At 58.2% G+C, this 22,852-nt stretch overlaps 1 protein-coding gene across 2 annotated transcripts in view; it reads right to left on the bottom strand.

Annotated features, from left to right (window-relative positions):
- The window catches only part of KCNC1 (potassium voltage-gated channel subfamily C member 1), a 44,085-nt gene extending 23,957 nt beyond the window's left edge, over window positions 1–20,128 (bottom strand). For both annotated transcript variants that reach the window (XM_058544696.1, XM_058544697.1), the window contains exon 1: window positions 19,559–20,128. In XM_058544696.1, coding sequence (XP_058400679.1) covers window positions 19,559–20,128 — 570 coding nt within the window. The remainder of the gene's footprint in view (window positions 1–19,558) is intronic.
- Window positions 20,129–22,852: the final 2,724 nt, after the last annotated feature.

Below are 22,852 nucleotides of genomic sequence, written 5' to 3'. Positions count from 1 at the left end.
GGGCCTTTAACAACAAGTCTTGGGGTCAGAGTGGCTCCCAGGAGGAAGTGACAAGTGTGCAGAGGTTGGAAGGATGGTAAGAATCAACTAGAGAAACAGAGGGTGCAAGGAAGAGCATTCTAGGCAGAAAGAACAGGAACAGTGCCCAGTGCACATGTTCCTTGACCAGCAGCAGCTGAGACAGCTGATCACTCCCTCCTTTTGGTCACCCTTCCCAGGGCCCCACAGTCTTGATTTTCCTCCTGCCTCCCTGGCTGCTCCTTCTCAATGTCCTTTACTAACATCTTCTCCCCAGCCTCTAACTATCAAGGAGCCCTGGGGCACAGTCCTTGGTCCTCTTCTCCATCTACACTCATTCCCGCAGTGATTCACCCAGTTTCAAGGCTTATGTACATCACCCATTCAAATACCATTAATAGCACATTCCCAAATGTTTATCTGCTGTCCAGCCCTTTGAACTCAGGTCTTCAGCATCCAGCTCCTTAGCATCTCTAGGTGGAGGTCTAATAGCTCTCTCCAACTCAACACATCACTGAACTCCTGGACCGCCCCCACCGCCTGCAGCCTTCTCCATCTCATTGGATAGCAGCTCCATCCTTCCAGGACATTCTTGCCAAAAACCTCGGAGTCATCCTTGACACCTCTCTTTCAGTCACGCCTCACATTTAATCTGTAAGGAAATCCTGTTGGCTCAGCTTGAAATAAATCTAGACTCTGACCACTTCCCACCACCACTGCTACCACCGCTGTTCCACCATCATCATTTCCCCCGGGATTATGGTAAGAGCCTCTTAGCTGCTCTCCTAGATGCAACATTCCTGCGCTCGAGGACTATTTTCAACACAGCAGCCAGATGATCCTTTTAAAATGTAAATCTGATTGTGTCATTTCTCTGCTCAAAACCCTGTACTGGCTCCCCACTTCTCCCAGAGGAAAAGCCACGGGCCTCACCATGCCCTGCAGGCCCCCACGTGATCTGGGCCTCCATTACCCCTCCGAGCTCCCGCTACCACTATCCCCTTCGCTTGTTCCAGCCACACCCGCCTCCTCAAACATGTTCCTTAAACATGCCAGACACGCCTGCCTTAGGGCCCTCGCACTGGCTGCTCCCTCTGTTCAGAATGGCCTTCTCCAAGGATCCTCATGATACCATCTCATGAGGCCTACGCCCACCACCCTGCTTAAAATCTCAACCAGCATCCCCTACTCATCTGAATTTCCTTCTCTACTCCCCTCACGTCCCAGGATGTACCATCTTCAAACACACAAACTTTTCCCAGCTTAACTGAGGTATAATTGACATACAATAATATTCACCCAATCTAAGTGCCCTGTTGGATGAGTGTTGGCACTTCACACTCTCTAATTCACTTAGTTCCCATATTTGTTGTTTCTCTCTCTTCCCTCTTAGAATGTAAGGTCCATGAGGCAGCTGGATCTGGGGACCAGGGCTGGCCTTGCCATCAGGCCCCGCCACACACCCCACACTAGCAGGTGAAGAGGGGCCCTGCCTCGGGAACCAGGAGCACAGCTAAGCAAGAGCACAGCTTCCCGACTGTGGGAAGGTCGTGAATACACGTCCTGTGTCTACTAGCCTCAATCCTTCCATCTCCACAGTGGGCAGAACAAAGTCGGCTCCCTTCAGCCTCCTTAGGAAGTGAACCGCCCCTCGGGTGCCCGCCTCCCCTCGTCTCCACAGGCAGTGTACACAATCACTGATTTCAGACTTGTGTTTACACTGGCACTGGCCACACTTACAGCGGATCTACACCTACACGGGTAAAAGAATCATCGCTGTCCACGAATCTGTGACTGAAGCGGCCACGGATGCAGTCACTAGTCATTCAGCTACGTTCTCAGCTGCTTAACCTCTACAGAGACTGGTTGTTATACTGGCAATGCGCACAGTGATTGAGAGCACATCCATGTCTACACTGGCAATGGGGACCCTCCTTGACAGCAGACTCACATGTACACCCACAGCAGGCACAAACACGTTCACCTCCTGACAATGGGCACAGTCAGTAAATAAAGACCTGAACCCCCACCAGCCACGAACATGAATGACTGAGCCGAGCGGGCACAAGGGCACGGAGGTTCCTTCTCAGAGGGGCTGACCTCCTCCCCTCCCAGCAGGTGGCCAGCAGAAGGCGCTGCTCCTTGTGGAGTTCGACAGCCCAAGTCCTGCCTCAGGGGCAGACCTGGCTCCGGAATGTGGAATTCAAAACCTTCATGCAGGCCCTGGCATGCGGAATCTCAAATCTGGGCGTCAGAACTGGAATCTGGGACACATGGCGAGGAGCTGAGACCATGTCTATTCCCAGCGTCTTGAGATCACTCAAGGTGAGGAGAGACTCGGGCTGTGACTCCCAGTGCCACCCGCCCCCTCGCCACCCCACGCCAGGCCTGGCCCAGCCAGCCTGGGCTCAAAAAAGCACCAGGAAATGTCACTTTCTTTTTGAGGAGGTGTGATGGGAGGAGACGGCCCAGGCTATTCAGCTGCCGGCCTCCTCAAAGGTCGGAACGGTGGCAATGCCTTCAAATCCTGAGCCTTATTTCCTACCCAGGCTGGACAGAATTCCAGTCCCTTCCCCGGCAGATGGAGCCCTGCCTAGTGCCAGCCCAGAGGCCCCCACCTGCCGACAGCCCAGCCCAGGCTCTGGTGCTGCATGACTCCTGTGTCTGCCCAAGCCAGGACCAGGGCTGTGGCCTCAGTGGGCTCAGGGGCTCGGGGGCTGTGGCTGGACCAGGCACCACCCACTGTGCCAGGCTGGCTCAAGGTGACAACTCTGGGCCTCGGCCACTGACTGCTGACCATTTGGCTTGGGAAGATGCTCCCTGCTTGCGCTGTGCGGCCATTTCCCCACCTGCAAAATGAGGGGTGGCCCAGATACACTCGAGCTCCCACCCTCTCTCCAGGATCCCTGTGTTACCCACAAGAACATCCAGATCCTACCAGAGACACAGCCTGGACGAGAGACAAGTGAGGATGGATTCCTCCCAAGAGAAGAAAGCCCCAAGGACACCGGCCGTCCACTGACGCAGCGTCCATTCCTTTGTTCGTTCATTCAATCATCAGTATTTACTGAGTGCCTGTTACACACCAGGCACCACTTCTCGCAACCACCTCTGAAACAACAGCTTTAAATAAAGCTCCCAGCACAGAGCTAGGCACACAGTAGGTCTTCAGTAGTGAGGATAGACACCGACTGTGTACTGACACTTGTCCTGAGCCGGACCTGTCCCAAGCACTCTTACATGCCCCATCTCATCCACCCCTGCACCAACTCTGAGGTCCTCACTGCAGTTACCATCCCCATTCTACAAAGAAGGGAACTGAAGCTCGAGAGTTATGTTGCCCATGATCATACACCTGGGAGGTGATGGCGTTAGAATTCGAAACCCAGCTCTGCCTGACTCCAGAGCACATGCTCTCAACCACTCTCCTAGCCCCTCAACAAACATTTATTGAATGAATGCCTGAATGAATGAATGAATGAAACTTTGTGTTGGTGCAGGTATGGGTCCATGAGTGCATCGCTATGCACGAGTGTGGGAGCGTGTGTGTGTAGATGTGGTGTGTTTGCACGTGGAGCTTTCTTATGGAAGACTTTCCCTGTTGTCTTGGTCCTGTGTGTGCTGGAGCTATACTTAGCTGCAGCCGCGACTGTAATGAGCGGTTAGCAGTGCACCAGGCACTCCCACTGGGACCTGGTTTCCCATGGAGATTGCCGGGGCCAGTGAGTGTGTGGGGGGTGCAGCCTGGTGCTGGGGAACGCTAGAGCAGGGCTTCGGGAGGGAGCCTGGAGCTCACAGCATTGTGCCTTGTGCAAATGGAGACCCTTAGCTCCAGCAGGAAGAATTGCTCCAGCCTAGCAGCATCTAAGTCTCCAGGCCTGCCAAGCTCAACTACTGGCCACCTATGTCCTTGGTCCCTTCACTGGCCCTTGTTAGGCAATTAGAACGAAAGCCTTGGAGCTCATGTCTAGAGCCTGGGAATTGATGGCAAAAAGCAATGGGAAGATGGTGGATCTCAGTATACCTGAGCCAGGATCATCCAGGGCCTCAGGAGGGCCCACTCCTCGGCAGCAGTGTGCTGCCTCCTTGAGCACGCCCTCCAGGGCTAGGTGACGGGCTCGCTCACCAAAGCTGGGGACCTGAGAAGGAAGAGTGGCCTCCTCACCCCAGAACAGACTCAAACCACTGGTATGCTCATTGCGGCCTCGAGTTCAGAGGCCCATCCCCTACTCACTGTCTGCCCTCCAGTGGCCTCAGGGAGTCTGGAAAACCCCAGGCTCTGAGGCCCCCCTGTCACGTGGCTCTGTCTGCAACTTCTTTCCAGCCTGTCCTGGGTCTGCTCCATCAGAGCCTCTCACTTCTGAGAGTGGGCCAGGCCCCCAGGCCAGTCTCTGCCCCAGCTGCCAGCTCCCTCACTCCACAAACCATCAATACCTGGCATCTGGCAAACCTGCTTTCTCCACACGTGGGCTGGATGGCTCCCCCCTGCCTTCCACCCAGAAGCCCTCAGCCTCCACGTCCCATCCTCTAGATGTTTTCATTTAATGAGAGGTGGGACTTCCTCTCCTGCCTTGAAGCCAAGCAACTAGAAATTTATCCAGAGATCCTCATATCCATTCATTCATTCACCCATCCACCGAGCTACCCACCCAGCTGGGTATCCATCATACATCCTTCCTTCCATCCGTTCATCCATATGCATCCACGTACCCATCTTTCTATCCATTCTTTCATCTACTGTCCATCACCCATCTGTCCATCCAACCACTTCATTCTTTACCAGAGAACCACAGCATAATAGTGCAGGAGGTACACTGGCACTACTCTAGTGTCTTCTTAATTCCCCCAAGAAGACCCGGCAGCTGAGCCTTCTTCCACCACTTGCTAACTGGATGGTCTTCCACAAGTAAACCCATCTCTCTGGGCCATTTTTTCCTTCATCAATAAAATGGGGACAATATCTAATCCTTCTACCTCACAGGGCTGTTGTGAGGTACGTTGCTTTAGCAAAGATTTATGGATGCGATATTATGTAACAGGCACGATCATTCCTTAAGCCGGTCCTTGTCCTCTGAGAGGCTGCCGCTGAGTCAGGGAGACGTGTAACCTCAATAAGGCAGCTGGACCAGGGCAGGAAGAGTTCTCTGGGAGAATAGCTCTTCAGGAGGGGGATTAGGAAAGGCTCCAGACAGGAGGGGCCATCAAAGCGGGCCTTGAAGGATGGATCGTTCCAGATTGCAGAGGTGGAAGAAAGGGCATTCTTGGCAGAGGGAACAGAATAAGCAAAGGCAGGAGGCAGGGGAGCTAGAGGATGTTAGGCACAGTTGATGTGCCTGGAGGCCAAGGCTGAGCGATCTGGAGAGATGGGACAGGGGATTCCCAAGGGAAGCACATCGGGTTTGGGAAGGGCCATGGGCATGGAGAGACTCAACAAGCGGCTACAAACCACAGCGGTTCCTCACTCTGAGGCTTTTATTCAGATCCTGAGACTGCCAGACAGGAAAAAATATCCTCTTGGTGACAGCCAAGCTTCGGGAGACACGACTCCTGTCGCCTAGAAGGGAAGCCAGCCCTGGCATTTCTGACCTTTGTGTGGCTAAATATATTATTGGTGACAGCGGTTCATGCCCCTGAGGCTGTGGGGCCACCAGAAGAGGCTTCCACAGCCTGCCTTCCTGTCTCTGTGGCTCAGCAAGGGCCTCATTATACCAGCTCCCCTGGGAATCTGAACCCAGGACCAGGTTTGATGGTGCCTCAGGCAGCCAGATCCCACCCTTGGTAAGCAACCCGCTGTGTGCCAGGCACCATGCTGGGGATTTCCCCTCCGAGACTCATCCCCTTTCACACAGGAGGAAGTGGGCTCAGCCAGACACCAGCTGCCCGAGCCCACACAGAGACAGGGGAGGCCAAACCCAGGCCCGGCCAGGTCCAAGCCCTGTGCTCTTGCCTCCACCCTGTCCCCTCCTCGCACTCCCTTGAGATTGTGGTCTCTTGCACATGGGCCTGCTCTGAACCCCATTTTCTCCCTCACAAATTATCTTCCTGCCTCTGGGGGATTCTCCAGCATCCCTGAGAGGTAGACGACGCCATCATGCACACTTTATAGATGAGGAAACTGAGGGCCATGCTCCAGGGGTGCGGGCTGGTCAGGGCCAAGTGAGGAGCAACCACAGCAACACGAGGAGGAGCAGGTGACAGCCACGTGGGCTTCCGAGAGCCCAGCCCTCAGCCCAGGGCTCTGGCTGGCTCCAGGTGGCCCAGCGGGTGACCGTGTTCCTCACGGCTGCTCAGAGAGCCCCTGAGGTTGAGCATAAAACATTCATCTCTAAGCGATGAGACGCTGGCCCTGGAGGGAGGTTGTGGTCTGAAGTATGTACACAGTCCTGCCCCGGGGACAAGGCCCAAAGGAGTCCCAGCTGCCCGCTCAACCACCTGCATGGGCAGAGAAGGTCACCAGGGAGCCACCGAGCCTCTCCAGTTACAGCAACTCCCTTTGTAGACATTAGGTTCATATTCCCAGAGCCCCTGGGTGGGTGAGGCCAGTGTCTGCAGAGCATCCTAGAAAGATGCCTCATGTGCCAAATGGGGAGAGCGATACTAATGCATAACTGGAACACCTGTGCTGCGCCCTGCACCGTGCTGAAGGGCTTTCCACAGCTTATCTCCTTGTGTTCTCACAGCAGCCCCCTGAAGTGGGGACTCTTGTTATCCCTCTACAGCTGAGCTGGGTGGGCTCCAGAGGCCACACAGCTGGTCATCAGCAGAGCCAGGTTTGGACCTAGGCAGTCTGACTCTGTCTGGCCCATAACCAGTGCACTAACCATTGTCTCTCAGCACACCTGGAGTAAGGGCCAGCTGAGCGACCAGTGAGGGCTATATGGATGGAGGACCTTCGTCTGGAAGGGCCCCTCGCCTCTGGCTCCCTCACCAGCTTCTCTCCAGCCCCATATCCCCTCAGAGAATAGCTCACCCCCCGGCCTGGTGGCAGCCCGGTGTGGCCCCACTGTTCCCCCTTCAGGGAAGGGACAGAGGTCCCCCATTATGGTGAGGCAGGAGCCCCTCCCTGAGGCCCAGTCTCCTGGAGGTCCAGACTGTGCAGCCCCTGGGGCCATGGGCAGGGAGTGACGGCAGTGCAGACGTGAGCACAGCGGGCACTGGGCTGGCACACCATGGAGCCCATGGGGCATGACCTCACTGCCAGGAGCCTGTTGGGGCTGAGGGGAGCTCTGCTCTGCTCCTTCTGACCTAACACTGTGCCCTACTCTCTGAGCCCAGCCTGGACACTGGCCTCTCGCTGTGCCTTGAACCCCAAGCACAGGCCTGCTCAGGGCTTTTGCATGTCCCAGTCCCTCTGTCCTTCAGATGTCACATGTCCCCTTCCTTCACCTCCTTCAAGTCTTTGCTGAAACATCCCTTGCTCAGGAAGGCCCTCCCTGCCACACTAGCTAAAATCGCCCCCTTGAGCACTTCTGGGCCCTTCCTTGCATTATACATCTCCACGGCACTGCTCACCGTCGGGCACACTAGATAGTCCGTGTATCCATTTGTTTCTTTTTATTCGCCCTGCACTAGAATGTAAGCTTCTTGAGGGCAGGGATTTTGACCATTCTGTCCTTTGCTCTGTTCCCAGCATCTAGAGCAGTGCCTGCCACCTAGTAAGTACATGCTCAATAAATATTTGCTGCATGAACAAGTGAGTGAGTGCTGCCAGCAGCCCCGGCAGGGGGACCACACAGACTGTCCTTCCTTCGGTGTAGAGTATGGTGCAGGAGAGAAGTCCCCTCCTGCCCTGGGGATGGGAGGGAAAGAGGTGAGGTGGGCACATCCTGGCCAGTGGGCCAGGGCCCGCGGGCAGGAGCCAGAGGCAGGGTGAAGCAGGAGCAGGGCTGCCAGGCCAGCAGGGGAAGGGTCTGGGTCAGGCCGGGATGGAAGGCGCATCTGAGGCCCTGCAGAGGCTCGAGCAAGCTTCCTTTGGCTGCCACAGCCCAGGCCAAAGCTGCATCTGAGCCTGGGCCCAGTGAGGCTGGCTCCTGGGGCCCCCTGAGCTCAGCTGTCTGGGGCTGTCCCAGCTAATATTAGCTCGTCCCCACCCAGCCTGGCGTCAGCCTCGTGGGGCAGCCCAGCCCCAGAGTGGGCACCGCCCACTAGCACCCACAGGAACCCCAGGCCCTAGTCCCCGGACTCCAGCGGCTCCTGGGGTCAGCTTGGCCCCTGCTGCCACTGCTCCCTGTGCCCGAGCACCCCCTGTAGAGAGGAGACGTTTCAGCGCCCTGAGCTGTGATGCACGGTCCCCACCCACAGGCCCCAGCACACTGGCACACTTGTCAGCATCTCAGGTCTCCGTTCTTGGCCCCCGACAAGAGCCTGATGTCAACGGCCCTCCCTCCCTTTCCACCTGCAGGCGGAAGTTCCACTATCCATCTCGCTCAGGCCCCACTACACCTGGGGGGTGAGGCAGAGCAAGGACGAGCAGACCGTCACAAGAGATGAGGAGACTGAGGCCCAGAGGGGCTGTGACCTGCCCACGACACACCCCAGGTTTGTGGCAAAACCAAGACAGAATCCAGGCCTGCCTCCTAAAGTCTGGCTCCTGGGAGACAAACTCTGGAAGGAGGGGCCCCCAGGGCTGAGGTAGGCGAGGTGACCCCCAGAGAGGTTCTTGAGGGCAGAGTCAGTTGCTGAAAGAAGGCAGCAGACGGGGAACAGGTGAGGGTTTGGATCTTCCAGAGCTGAGTGCTGGTAAGAGGACAATAATGGAGTCCACGATAATTGAGCACTTACTACGTTCTGGGCTCTGGGCTAAGTGCTGAACACATTCAATCTTCCCGACTTCCCTGTGAGTCAGGTGCTATTAATACCCCTCTTAAGGCTTAGACAGGTTAGGGAACTCATCCAAGATCACACAGCAGGGAAGTGGTGGGGCTGGGATTCGAACACAGGCCTCCTGGCTCAAGAGGCCATGCTCTTTGGAGAGAACGAGGCTCCAGGTCATATTGCCAAGGTTGGGTAGCTACGAAGTGGGGGCTGGCCTCGAAGCAGGCCAGCCCCTATTTCTACTGAATACATGATGAGGCTCGAAGCAGGGGGATTTGGGACAAAAAGCATCCTAGGCCGTCAAGGGGAAGAGTCCATGTTGAAAGCCAGTAACTAATGCCTAGAACTTCCCACAAACACAGCTGAGAGAGGAGAGGGGACAATGGGAGGCAAGAGGGAAGGGAAGGAGGGGGACAGGAAGGAGATGGGAGGGGACAAAGAACTGGCTGGCCTTCAGGAGAAATAGTTCCAAGAGAAGTCAGACTTGGGTGTTAGGCTGGACCAAGTGGACCTGGGAACTCAGGGTCCCTACGTCACTATCCTAAGAACTTGTGCATCCTGGTTTTGGAAAATAGTTTCCTAGCCTCTGAGCTCTGGCTGTGGGGAGTGGCTGGGGTGATGCAGAGTGAAGAAGGAGTATGGAGAGGTGGAGGGGCCAGGATGTAAAGAGCCTCATCTGGCCCTGGGCGGGGACAGCGGCAGGTGGAACTCTGCCCTGACCGGGATTTGCCCTCTGTCCCCTGACCAGGGCACTCCAGCCCTCCCAGCACTGCCTCAGCCTCTGCCTCTCCATCACCACTCCAGGCTTGAGGGACGGAGGGACTGTGTTCCCAGGTGAGGCAAGGAAGGAGGGCGTCAGCCAGTAACAGCCTCAAAGGTGTGGTGCCAACGTCTGACCTGGATCTTGAACTCTGGCCTCCTTCTCCATTCTCTCAGTAAATATTTACTTAGCACCCACTGTGTGCCAGGCCCTGTCGTAGGTTCCAAGAGTAGAACAATGGGTAAAGGACAACAGATTGGTGGTTACCAGAGGGGAAGGGGGTGGAGGGAGGCAGAAGGGGTAAAGGGGCACATACGTAGGGTGACAGACAAAAAACTAGACTATTGGGGGTGAACAAGATGCAGTCTACTCAGAAACTGGAATTTAATAACGCGCATCTGAAATATATGTTATAGACCAATATGACCTCAATAAAATAATTTTTAAAAAAAGGCAAAAATCCCTGCCCTGGTGGAGCTTATATTCTAGTGGGGGAAGCAGACAACAAACCGGGTAAGTAAGTAAAATATAATTAGAGGGAGTTACATGCCAAGGAGAAAACAAGAAAGCACAGACGGGGAAGGGAATGCAAGGGTGCATCTGAGCGACTGGCTTCTGAGTCCAGACCTGAGGAGTGAGGGGGTGAGGACGTGAGGGCAGGCGCTCCAGGCGGAACGGATGGGGAGCACAGGGCCCGAGGCAGGAGCACTAGAGTGTGCTGGTGCTGGCGGGAAACCAGAGGCCAGAACGGGTGAGGAGGAGAGCGCAGGGAGCAGTGGGAGAGGGTGGGTGTGGGGAGCTCCTGAGGGGCCTCATGACCCTTGGAAGGACTGGGCTTCTGCCCTGAGTGGGACCAGAAGTCAGAGTGAGCAGAGCATGGTGGTGGCGCCATCTGACTAGCATTTGACTGTGTGGAGGGCGCCGGCGAGGGCAGAAGCAGGGAGGACGGTTGGCAGTGATCCAGGGGAGAGAAGATGGTGGCTTCAACCAGGGAGGGGGCAGTGGCGGTGAGGTGACGCTGTCGGGTGCTGGGTATGTTTCCAACATGGAGACAAGAGGATTTGCTGATGCGTGAGAGAAGGCGAGGAATCAAGGAAGATGCCAAGGTTTTGGGTCTGAGCAACTGGACGGATTGCCATTTACCGAGCTGGGGTCTCACCCCCAGGCCCGTCACCCTGATGCCAACACCTTGGGCACAAAGGAAGATCAGAATCACCGGTGAAGCCCTGCCAACCTGCACCGACTCCCCCAGGCCTCTCTGCGTCCTGAGGCTTCCGCTCCACTGGGAACCGTCGCCTGCCTCAGCCCGTCTCAGCATCAAATGTGCATATGATTCACCTGGGGATCTGGTTAAACGGCAGATCCTGAATCAGTAGGTCGAGGTGGGGCCTGAAACTCTTCATTTCTAACAATGCTCAGGTGATGTTGATGCTGGTGGTCAGAGGGCCACCCTGAGCAGTAGGAGCCCCCATGTCGCAGACTCCATTGCAGATCCTCCCTTGCTGAGCATTAGCGTCACCCGAGAACGGAGTAAACGTCACAGCTGCCCCCCAGATCCAGGAATCGAATTCTCGAGGGACAGAGCCCAGGAGGCTGACCTTTTTGAAGCGTCCCAGGTAGGGGATGATGAGAGTCACCATGAATGGGTGTCCTCCAGCAACCACCCCTGCAACCCCCACAGCAACCACTGCATATACCCCAACCCCGGCCCTAGCCCCATCCGGCACAGCAGCAGCTCATGCATGCCTCTCCACAGCACCCCTCCACCATCCAAGTTAGCCCCCCACCCTGCTCCAGCCCCTGCAGCCTGGCAGAGCATCTCCTCTCTGAGTGTACCTTCCTGCAACTCCTGAGGACAGATAGCCAAAAGAAGGGCCTGGAGAAGAGGGCAACCCACTGGGTCTGAGCAAGCACACCCTAAAGGGGTGGCACCCACAGGTCTGTGCCTGCGAAAGGGCTGGGTGAGTCTACCAGGCCACTGACAGCTCACAGGGGCCCAGCACCAGCGGCGATCCCAGGCAGGGCATGATCACTATGTCCTGAATGAAGGAATGAGAGTGGTTGAGGGAGCCTGACTGAATGCAGAAGGAAGCTCTTCAGACCCCCTCCCTAGGCTCCTGCCTGCTTGGTGCCAGGACTCTTGTCAGGAGGACCCACACATGTCCTGGAGAGGAACTGGGCCGAGGGTGCACAAGGAGAGAGAGGGAGGGCTTGACTCCACTCCTGTGGCACCTCTGGGAGGCTGAAGCCCAGAATTCCTAGCCTCCTGGAAAGTTAGAGCTGGGAAGGGCCTGGTGGTCATGTAGAACAACCTCTGTATTTTACAGCTGGAGAAACTGCAGCCTGACGTGGCCATGGAAGCTGCCCAAGGGAGCCAGGCTGGTTTATTGGCCTGGCTGCAGATCTTGCTCTGGCACAGTCGCCTGATGCCCACAACTGGGGTCTTGTCTGTGGCCTCATCTCTCCACGCACCTGAAGTGGTCTCTAATACCGAGGCCTGCCTGTCCCCAGCCACAGGCCTCCAGAGCTGACCCACTGACCTCCAGCTCGAATCATGCAAGCCTGGTGACTCCGTGCCCATCTCAGACCCCTCACTCCCAAAGGAGGAGGTCAGCAAGGGCAGGAGCGGCCAGGCTAAGCGTTAGGGATCTTGAGGGATGCGTTTTCACGTTCAGCAAAAACCAGAAAGGACACCGAGAGAGGGGAATAGAGAAGTGAAAACCTGGAGGCTGGAATGAGGGCTGAAGACGAGGAGGTCGGGAAGAGCCTGGCAGAAGGGAGCAGCAGGAGAGTGGCCCAGTTCCAGAGCAGAAGGCCTCGAAGGCCGAGCAGAGGAGGAGCCAGCATTCCCACCATGCATCGCCTCATGCAAGATAACTGCTGATCCTCCCCAAGCCCTCTGCCATCTCCCTGCAGGCCATATGGAGCCCCAGGGCCCGCGTGGATAGGGGAGGCAGTTGAGGCATCTGAAAATCCTCTTCCTGGGGGCTGCCAGAGCACTCCTAACCCCGCCAGGCTGGACCCTCAGCCGCCACTGTCCCGGGGCCAGAATTCGCTGAGCAGGATTCCCAGACAGGATGTTGGAAAGAGTGTTTGGTGGTGGAGGGAGGGAAGCAGATGGAAACCCAAGCCTGGGCCATGGCAAGCCACTGACCCCACCGTCCCTGGGACAGCAACAGGAGGCAGCAGGGGTGATGGACTCAGCTCCAGAGTCAGGCAGGCCCAGGTCTGGACGCTGGCTCCACCACGCGTGAGCTGGGTGACCTGGGATAAGTTACGTAACCTCTTTGCGGCTCAGCAGCCTCACTGGTGACATTGGCCTGATGACAACAACACAGTTCCACGGGGTTTTTGTGAGAATTCAATGAGAATATGTAAATCAAGCTCTTAAGACCGTCTGACACATAGTGAGTGCTTTAGTAACCAGTAGCCATTAGTGTTGTGATTCAGAAAGGAAGGGCGTTCCGGAAAATCCTGCTTAGGGGCTGAAAGAACAGGACTTGGGCCAAGTCTGGGTTGACTGCCCCGCTGTGCTGGGCCCTGGGCGGGAGCAGGGAAGGGAGGTGAGGTAGCAGGTAACTGCTTATTCTCCCCGCCCAGGGGAGGAAATATCGAGATAAGAGAAGACCCTGCCCCGGTGGGATCTGGTGTCCTTTTAAAACTGAGAGCCAAAAGCAATGCAAATGGCTAGGCCAGCTGGCCGGGAGGCTTGGGGTGTGAGTTTGGGTCTCGCTGATTCCCTGTGTGGTCTCGGGCAAGTGTCTTCCCCTCTCTGAGCCTGTTTCTCCTCCACCAGATGAAGGTAGTGGCTGGAGGTGGCCTGGGAGCGCCCATCTGCTCCAGCAGTCCCGTATGTAGAAGGTGGTCCCTCCCACCCAAGTGGTTCCCCCAAATAAGGACTGGGCAGCCAACAGTCCCTGGAGCCTCTCAGGCCCCCCTTTCCCTCTGAGCCTGTGCCCAGGGAAGGGAAGCTCAGGCCAGCGGGGTGGCCATGCTGGCCTGGGGGCTGACAGGAGGCAGCTGCTTAAGGCCCTGATCTTTCGGTCCAGAGCGAATCCACTGGTCATGGGACCGCTCAGAATAGCTGGAGCACTATATTCAGCTGTCGTGGGAGGCCCCGAGATCCCCGGCCCAGGCAGCAGGCCTGGAACGAGCCCCCCCCTCCCCACCTCTGAGACAACCGCCTCCCTCTGGAAGGCTCAAGTCAACCTCCTCCAAAGCTCCTGGCAGATGCCAGACCGCCTGCCCAGTCAGGGAGCACACACTGCTGTCCCCAGAGCGCCAGACTCCAAACATGCCCAAGGCGTCGTAAGGTGGATGGGGGCTCCAGGCCACTAAGCTGGGAGTTAGAGAGACCCAGGTTTCTGAACCAGCCCCACAAGAAACCTGCTCACACGTGACCTTGGGTAGAGCACTCCACTCTGGGCCTCCACTTCCTCATCCATCATAATAATAGCTCCAGTTAGACTGAGTATGTAAGAAGCTGAGAGTCTGGAGGAGGAAACGAACCTGAATCAAGCCGGGCTGCTAATGAACACTTCATTACAAACCAGATGGCTTCTCTGAAGGGAAGGACCCTGGTTCTGAACCCTGACCCCACTTATGGGGGCTAGGAAGGCATCACCAAGGAGCCAACGGTTTGAGGCGGGGTATGAAGGATGAAGAGGGAGGAACCAGGAGGAAAGAATACTCCAGAGGGGACAGCATATGCAAAGGCCCTGAGGCAGGGGGACCTGGCTCATGCAAGAAACTGAAATGAGGCCGGGATGGCTAGAGCTCAGTGAATGAGGCGGAGAGCCAAGCTGGGGGAGACTGGAGAGGCAGGCAGGCCTAAGGGGCCGTGTACGGGCTGGGGAGGCACTGAAGTGTTTTTAAGCAGGCAGGGAGGTGAGCTGACAGACTTGTGAGTTGAAAAGACCTCTGTGGTTGCCAGGTGGAGAGTGAACTGGAGGGGCCAGGGGCTGGAGGTGGGAGAGGAGTCAGGAAGCTGTTGGAAAGGTGGGCCTGAGGGAAACAATGGCGGCTTGAACCAGGATGGTGGACCTGGAGATGGAAGGCAAAGGATGGAGTCTAGAGAGAGTCACGAAGTAAAATGATAATACAACCAGTAGGTGTAACAGCAGCAGCCAACATTTATTGAGCACTTACTGCATGCCAGGCCCTGTGACTCGGGGCCCTCCACATATTACCCCAGTTATCTCTCCATCAACCCCCGGGGGCAGGGTCTATCATTATGCCCATTTTAAAGGTGAAGAGGCTGAGAGACTGACTAGGAGACGCTTGGTTTGTGATGTTCACTACTGGGAGGAGAGCTGCGGCGGGAGGGGGTGGAGGTGCCCTTCAAAGACACGAGGACCCCTGTAAAAGCACCTGGGGAAGGAGAAGAGCATCGAATGGGGGGACACTGTGGTGGGGAGCACTCGGGGTGGCTGGAGGGGAGCACAGCCAGCCCCTTCTCCACTGCTCATGGATCTCCTCACCCTACCACGACTCAACGTGGGGCCCTGACCTGGGGGAGTGGCCTCTGAGGGGAGGGGTGAGCTGCTGGGAAGTCCCGGACAGCAGCTGTGTCCCCAGCCCCTCCGCAGGCCAGGTCAAGACGCCAAAAGCCCTGTGTCGGCTGGGACCCAAGGGAGGACAGAAGTTTCTGCTGGGCTCTTCGTCCCTGCCTCCAGGTGAATCTGCTTCCCGGGCAGCTGAGGAGGAGTCGGACTGGGTCAGGTCCCAAAGAGGAAGGGACAGGCAGAGGAACAGAGACCTGGCGTCAGAGCAGAGGTGGGCAGCGGGTGGATGGAGGAGGTGCTTCCAAAGCTGGGGGGCCATTGGCACTTCCTCATCATTTGGAAGGTCAAGTGACTCTAGGGGACAGATGTCATCACACACACAGACACACACACAGGGGACACTCTCTGGCCTACAGCCCAGGGACCACCACTGGCCCTGATCTGACACGGAACAATGTTCCTGATGACAACATGCTAATCAGACCTGCGCTGGCCCCCAAGGAAGAGACGAGGGCCTCTTTCAAGCCGGGACTGCCCCGGCTGCCCCAACCCTCCCTGCTGCTTCCACACCTCCACGGCTTTGCAGGCTAGCACGGCCGTCCCCTCCATCTGCCCGGCTAATTCCTACTTGCCCTTCCAAGCTTGCCCCAGCATTGCCTCCCTGGGGGCAGTTCTCACTCTCATGGCCCCAGGAAGCCCCTCCACAGCTCTCACCACAGAGTGTCATTGTCATCCTTTGCCTGTGTGCGTCTGGGGAACCAGCCCTCACTCCCAGAATACAAGCCAGGCTCAGCATGTCCCAGCTTACCTCCCCACCCCTCACCCCCTCAGACTGGGTGCCCAGGAAAGCCTAGGAGAGAGGGGCCATGGAACCAGCTGCTGCAGCCAGCATCGTCACCCCTGAAGAGCTCAGCTGGGACCTCCCGCCACAGCCAAGTAGCCTTTATCTTCCAGAGCCAACACTGAGGCCCAGGGTGGGGTGGCCTCACTACCTGGCCCATGTACCAACAACTGGACTGGGCTAGAGCAGTGTTTCTATCGAGGATGGGAAATGAGGAGCAAAGCCACCCGCTAAGGCAGCTCAGGAGTCCCAGGAGATGGAGGCAGCAGGCAGGAAGCTGGTCTGGAGCTTCACCTTCCTCAAGGTGCACTCACACCCAGGCAACCCAGGGTCTCTCTCACACGCAAGCACACACAGCAACACAGACACACACAGGCTCTCACGCAGTCTCTGTCTTACCCACAGCCTCACATACACACAGTCCATGTCACACATAGGGCCCCCACCCCACCTACAGCCTCACACACAGATGGTCTCACGCACACAGCCTTACACACACACACACACACACAGCCTCACATGCAGAGCTTCACATATACAGTTTCACACTTGCCACACACAGCAATACACCCACAGCAACACACTCACCTCAAGTCTCTCACACATCCCAAGAATCTCTCTCTCACACACAGCATCTCTCTTACACATACAGTCTCTCTCTCTTTCTTATATACGCACTTTCGCCCACGCAGTCTCATTCTCACACACAAAGTCCATCTCTCAAAACACACAATCTGTCTCTCTCACGTTCACACAGAATTTCTCTGATACAGAGACTCACAGAATCTCTCTTACACAGTCTTACCACACACACACACACCCCCCATACCCAGAGTCTCACTCACACATATTTTTATTCTCATACAGTCTTTTTCACACACATGAAGAGTCTCTTACACCCACAGAGAATCTCTCTTACACAGATTCTCTCTCTCATACACACAGCTTTTCCTTCACACATATATACAATGTCACACGCATACAGGATTCTGGGCTAGAATCGAGAATAAAAACTTAAATCCCAACCCACCAATGTGAGGAGGCTTGGGGCCTGTGTGGGGGAGGGGTAAACAAAGGTGACAGCAGCAGCGGCAGAGCAAAGATGGAGGGGGGCGGGCGGGCGGCCGGCTGGTCTCTGCGCAGATGAGCCGCAGAGAGGCAACGCAATGCAGCTAGGCCAGCCGGCCGTGCAGCAGGAAGCCCGGGTTCTAATCCAGGCTCTGCCCTCAGTTCATGTGTGCCCTTGGGCAGGCCCTTCCCCTGTGGGCCTCAGGGTCCTCACTGTCACCCCAGGGAGTTGGAACGACTCTGTGGGGCTACTGGGAAAAGAAGGTGGCATGGATAGGCTGGGGGGGCACCTTCTAACCCACCTTCATCTCTCCCCCACTGCCCAGCTTTTCCCTCAGTTTGCTCTTCAGTGGACACTGGAGAGAATCAGGACTTCTCCGTAAGGTTTTGTACACCAACGAGACCCCAAATCACGCTAGCCAGCCCATTTGTCTGCATTAGGTGAAGGCCACCCTGAGGCCTAGGAACGTCCAGTGGGAGGAGATGGACGGGGAGGAGCTGGAACATGCCCCAAGCGGCCTCTGCCTATCCTGAGACTCAGGGACGGGGGTCAGAGCCCTAAAGCTGAGCCCAAGGGGTGGGGTGGAGGGACACAGCCTCTTGGTAGGGAGCCAGAAGGCTGAGAGAACAATGAGGAAGTTGGACCTATTCCTTGTTTCCGGGGCCAAGGGAGGGTGATGGTGGTGGTAAGATGCTGTCCAAGGTCAAATGCAGACCGAATGGGCAGCTGCTCTAACACAGGCCTTTGCCCAGCACGCCCCGCCATGTGCTGGTTCCACCTCCCAGTCCCCCTCCTCCAGCCCCTCCCCACAGCTCAGCCACAGCCTCCAGTTACATAATCCCCTGGCTATGCTGGTCTCTGTCAGGAGAGGGGAGGGGAGGAGAGACCTCTGAGGGTCCCAGTCCACTCCTGGGAATGGCAGGGAGCTGGTGGCCAGTTCAGGGGAGGACGGGGTCCCAGGAGACCTGGCTTCTAGTCCTGCTTGGCTTCTAGCTCCCTGGGTGACCTTGGGCAGGGTCCTCAGTGGCAAAACAAGGGGCTTGGCTCTCTCCCTATTAGCTCCCCCTGCCCCATACATACATTCTCTGTCCTAGAATTTAAAGTATAAGGCTCTGGCCTGCTACCCTCTCCCTCAAATGCTCAGACATGTTGTGCTTTATCTCAGTAACAAATCTACCAGGCCTGTGCCTAACACAGTCTTTCTCTGCCCGTGGGCACCTCAGTGCTCCCCATGTGCCCTTCTCCCACTGATCCTCGGCAGCTGGGCGGACACTCCTGTCTGTCCCCTGCCCCATCCCCACCCTGGGCTCCAGTGGGCAGGAGGGATGGGATGTGGAGCAGTAAATGGAGGCCAGGAGAGGCAACGGTTTGCCTGGGAGGGGGTTGGGGAGGATGGCTTACGGCGGGTGAGGGGCTCTGCTTTAATTCCCAACTCTGACCCTTCTCCTCATGCCTTAGGCTCCATTCAGGCCTCTGAGGACAGAGCCAGAGAAGGCAAGGTGGAGTCTCTTCCAGGATAAGTGGTTGCTACCAGTGTCTCCCTTCTGGGCTCAGTTGAGCAGCAAAGACCCTTAGAATTCACAGACCTTCTCTCTCATTTTACAGAGCAGGATGCTGACCTAGAGAGTCCATCTGAGGGGCCAAGGTCAGCAGCAGGGTGCCCTTTCTCCCCTGCAACCAGCTGCTGTCACTAAAGGGGAGTGGCCAAGGAGGACACGCCCACCTCACACACACCTCCTTGCAGTCTGCCCCATTAGGGCACCCTCTGTCCCTGACAGGTCCCACAGGAAGCACAGCCATAAGCCCAGTGGGCCCCTCCAACAGCCTCCTCTTCTAACGAGGAAGAAGGACAGGCTCTGTTCTCAGAAGCAGGTCTCAGAGGATCACATCCCCTCCCCACAGCTCACCGCCACACCACCTGTCAAACTATTAATTAGCCATAAACATGCCCCCTTGACCATCTCCTCAGAATGGCCTAGGGCTGCTCCCTGAGGAGGGGAGGGCTGTCTCAAGCAGCAGACCAGGCCTCAGGCCCTCTTCTGTGGGCCCTGGCTGGCTCCAGAGGCCCCTTACCTGGGAGGGAGGAGGGGTTCCCAGCTCCTTTCTCCACACCAAAATTTACAGGGCAGCTCACACCTTCACAGCGTACATCTACAAAGACACAGATATGCATGCACAGGCACTTCTGCACACTCAAACATACACTCATACTCATTCATTCCAGCTACATACTTTACCCACCCAAATACACACCACCACATTTACATATGCACACACAATCTACTCATACACACAAACATACCCATTCATGCTCACTCATACACATTAAATTCGGAAATACAGACACAGACCTACATACGTACATGAGTAGTCACCCTTGAAAAGAGTCACCCTGTTTCTTGCACACGTACACGTATGTACACACATGCGCACACACACCCCTTTCAGTTCTGACTCCCTAGGCGCCAGTTCTCGGATCCACCCCTGCCCGAGGGAGGCAGAGGACGGCTGCCGCCCCGCCCCGCTCTCCTGATGGGTCAGCTGTCACTTACCCGCGCGTAGCGGGATGAGTAGGGGTCCTCGAAGAGCGCCCAGATGCGCGGCTGCCAGCGGCGCCAGAAGCCGCCGGGCCGGCCGTCCGGGGAGTCGCTGAGCGCCAGGCGCTTGGTCATCTCCAGCTCGTCCTCGCCGTCGCCTGAGTCGCCGGGGCCGTCGGCGTCCGCGTCGTCGGCGCTGTTGTCCAGGGGCGCGCCTCCGAAGCTGTCGAGCGCCTCCTCGGCGTCGCGGTGCTGGCGGTACGTCATCCAGCAGCAGGGCTCCACGTCGGTCTCGTCGATGCCCCAGAAGGCCAGCTCCTCCTCGTAGAGTGGCCCGCACACGTCGGCCGGGCAGTGCAGCTTGCCCGTACGGTAGTAGTTCAGGATGTGCGCGAAGACCCCCGGGTGGCGGTCGAAAAAGAACTCGTCAGCGCGAGGGTCATAGTCGAAGTGGCTGTGGGCGTCGGGCTCCGCCAGCCAGGCGAGCCGCGTGCCGGGCAGCGTGCGCAGCGTCGAGCGGTACGTCTGGTGGCGCGTGCCGCCCACGTTGATCACGATGCGCTCGCTCTCGTCCCCTTGGCCCATCGCGGCGCCCCCTTAGGCATGGCGCGGCCCAGCGACACCCATGGGAGCAGCCGCCAGGGGGAGTCGGCGCCGGGGAGGGGGGGCGCGCGGCCTCCTCCCCCCTCCCCCCAGCCGTCGGGGGTACAGAGGACCGCGGCTCTGGCCACTCCAAGAGCGACCCAAGCCCCTCTGGGCGCTTTCTGTCGGGTGCTGGTCCAGGGGAGTGTGCGCAGGATCCCAAGGGTCTCTAGGCACCAGATGTGGGAGGGAGCTGGTCCGGCTGCGGAGGAGGCAGAGGAGGAAAGGAGGGAGGGAGACAGGGAGGGAAGAAAGGAGGGAGGGGGGCGGCGCTCAGCGGCGAGCCCCGGGAGGAGGGAAAAGAGGGTGGGGGGGCCGGGCTCCCGTCCCCATCTCAGCGGGAAAATGGAGAAATCGACACAAAGCTTTTGGGGGGAAGGTCAGCTGCTCCCGGGGCCGGACAGATAGACCAGCCCCCGGAAGGAGGAGGGGAGGACAGGGGGCCGGGAAATGCGCGCTCTGCTGTGCGGTGGTCGCCGCAGCGCGCTCTCGGCGCGGGGGAGATGGATGCCCGCTGCTTTCCTCCCTGCGTGGCCGGGCTGCAGCTCGGGGCGCAGGGCGGGCTCTGGCCCCCTCCCTCTCTCCTTGCCTGGCTGCCTGCTCCCCCCGGCGGCGGGCGCGCCTGCCCGCCCGCCCGCCCTCCTCGCTCCTTCTCCCCGCCTCTCGGAGGAGATGGCGGGCCCCCTGGGCAGGGGCACCCGGGGCGCTGCTCGGTGCGGCGGCCGCAGAGTGCCGCGCTCGGTGCGCTCCGGCTCGAGCTGGGGCTCCGCTGGGCTGCGCTCCGACTCGGGCTCCGGCTCCGGCGGCGGTGCTGAAGGGACAGCTCCCGGACTGTGGCTGAGCCGCGCGGGGCCGCGCAGGGGTTCTCTGGGCTGGGTTTGGTCTGCGGCGCTGGCGGGCACTGGCTCCGATGCCTCTGCGCCGCGCGCTCCGCGCCTCGCTTCGGGCAGGCAGTTGGCGCTGCCGGCCGAGGCGAGGGGGCTACGGTGGTGGGGCCCGGGAGGCGGGGGGTGGCGGGTCCGGGCGCGGCGAGGCGAGGCCGGCGAGGCCGGGAAGGCGAGGCCGGGAAGGCGAGGCGCGGAGCAGCCGCCGCCGCCGCGACGCTGCTGCCGCCCAGGCTGCTGCTCGGCTCGCTTGCTCGCTGGCTAGCTCGCGCGGTCCGCGTCCAGCCCGCCGCTCTCCGGACACGGGCACACGGCGCGCGCAGCCGCACTCGCCCCCGGAGGGAGGCGCCGCGCTGGGTCCTAAAAAGCCCTGATTCCGCGCCCCCCTCCCAGCCCCGCGCGGAGCCGGCCTCCCTCCACCCCGGCGCTGGGGGCGCCTGTCCGGCAGGGCGCCTGCTGCTCCCGGGGGACCAGCCGACGCTCCGCGCTCGGGGATTGCTGTTTGATTGGCGGGGGCTCCAGGAGACGTCTAGGCCCGCGCCCCCGGGTCAGACTAAGGTGAAGGCATCGGCATCTGCCCCTGTGCTTCCAAACTAGAGACTGTTTGATCCCCTAATGAAACGAGATGTCCCCGATCGCTATCAGCGGTATCTCAAACCGAGCCAGAATTGGCCGCTCCAAGCAACTCGTTAATAGCGACCGTCTTCACGGAACCTGGAGCCCTCATGATCCTTTCATAGATCCCTCTTGCATGGACTCTAAAATAATAGCCCCCTCCGCCCCCCAACACACACACGCCAAACACGCCACACACACGCTGTCCTCTAAGCCCTCTACTAACAACCCAGTAATTCTGGACCCCTCTGAGCCTTTGCTGACCCTGGGCCCTTCATAACTCCAGGCTGACCCTAGTCCCCCATGAGTGCCACGTTCTCTGCGTATTGAGCCCAGGTCACTGCTCCTCCCACACTAGCCCTGGATCCCTAGGTGGGGATTCCTTATGAAAAGGGCATTCTGCCTTTAGAGGTCAGAAGGAGCAGCTGCTCCCAGCAGTCCTGAGCGTTGACAATCCCCCTCTCCCTGCAGGGCTTCAGGGGCCCTGGGTGGGAAGCTGGTGCTGTGTCTGGGAGCTGGATGGCAGCAGGGCCTGCTGTGATTCCTACAGCTTCACAGTTGATCCTGGGGGTGGGAGTTGCAGTTTGGGCCTCCAAGCCTTCCTGGCCCATGTTTGCTGCCAGGGCCTCAGTCTACTCAATTGAGCAATCACTCCTTTACTCCTTACTTGTTCTGTGCTCTGTCCCAGGCACAGGGGCACAAGAGACCCTGCCCTTGGGGGGCTCTCAGGCTGTTGGGGAAGTGGGCAGGTAGGCCTGGGCAGGGCTGAGGAGGTCAGGCCCAGCTCCAGGGGTGGCTGCGCTGGGAAAGAGGCTTATTGATTGCAGCCCAGCCCAATCGAAACAAGGCTGCCTGGGCAAAGGGCGATTTAATTAAGAAGACATGAGTCTCTCATTTACCTGTCGGCACTTGCTAACTGTGCTGACAGCTGTCCCTCAACACTGACCCACAGACACCGTTATGGGCCTGGGGACAAAGCTGTGCCGCAGACATCTGTCTCCTCACCTGGCCTGGGGAATCCTTGCCCAGCCCCAGGGAAATCTGTGGGTCGTGGGGGAAAGGTTTGAAGGAGTGGAGAGCTTTGGAGAGGAGCAAGGGCAGAGAGAGAGATGAGGGATGGGAAAAGGACAAGGCGAGTGACAGAGAGAGCAGAGCTCTGGCAAAACCA

This window comes from Diceros bicornis, chromosome 7, assembly GCF_020826845.1.
Source record: "Diceros bicornis minor isolate mBicDic1 chromosome 7, mDicBic1.mat.cur, whole genome shotgun sequence".
Lineage (NCBI taxonomy): Eukaryota > Metazoa > Chordata > Mammalia > Perissodactyla > Rhinocerotidae > Diceros > Diceros bicornis.
This window is presented reverse-complemented; position numbering and strand designations above follow the sequence as displayed.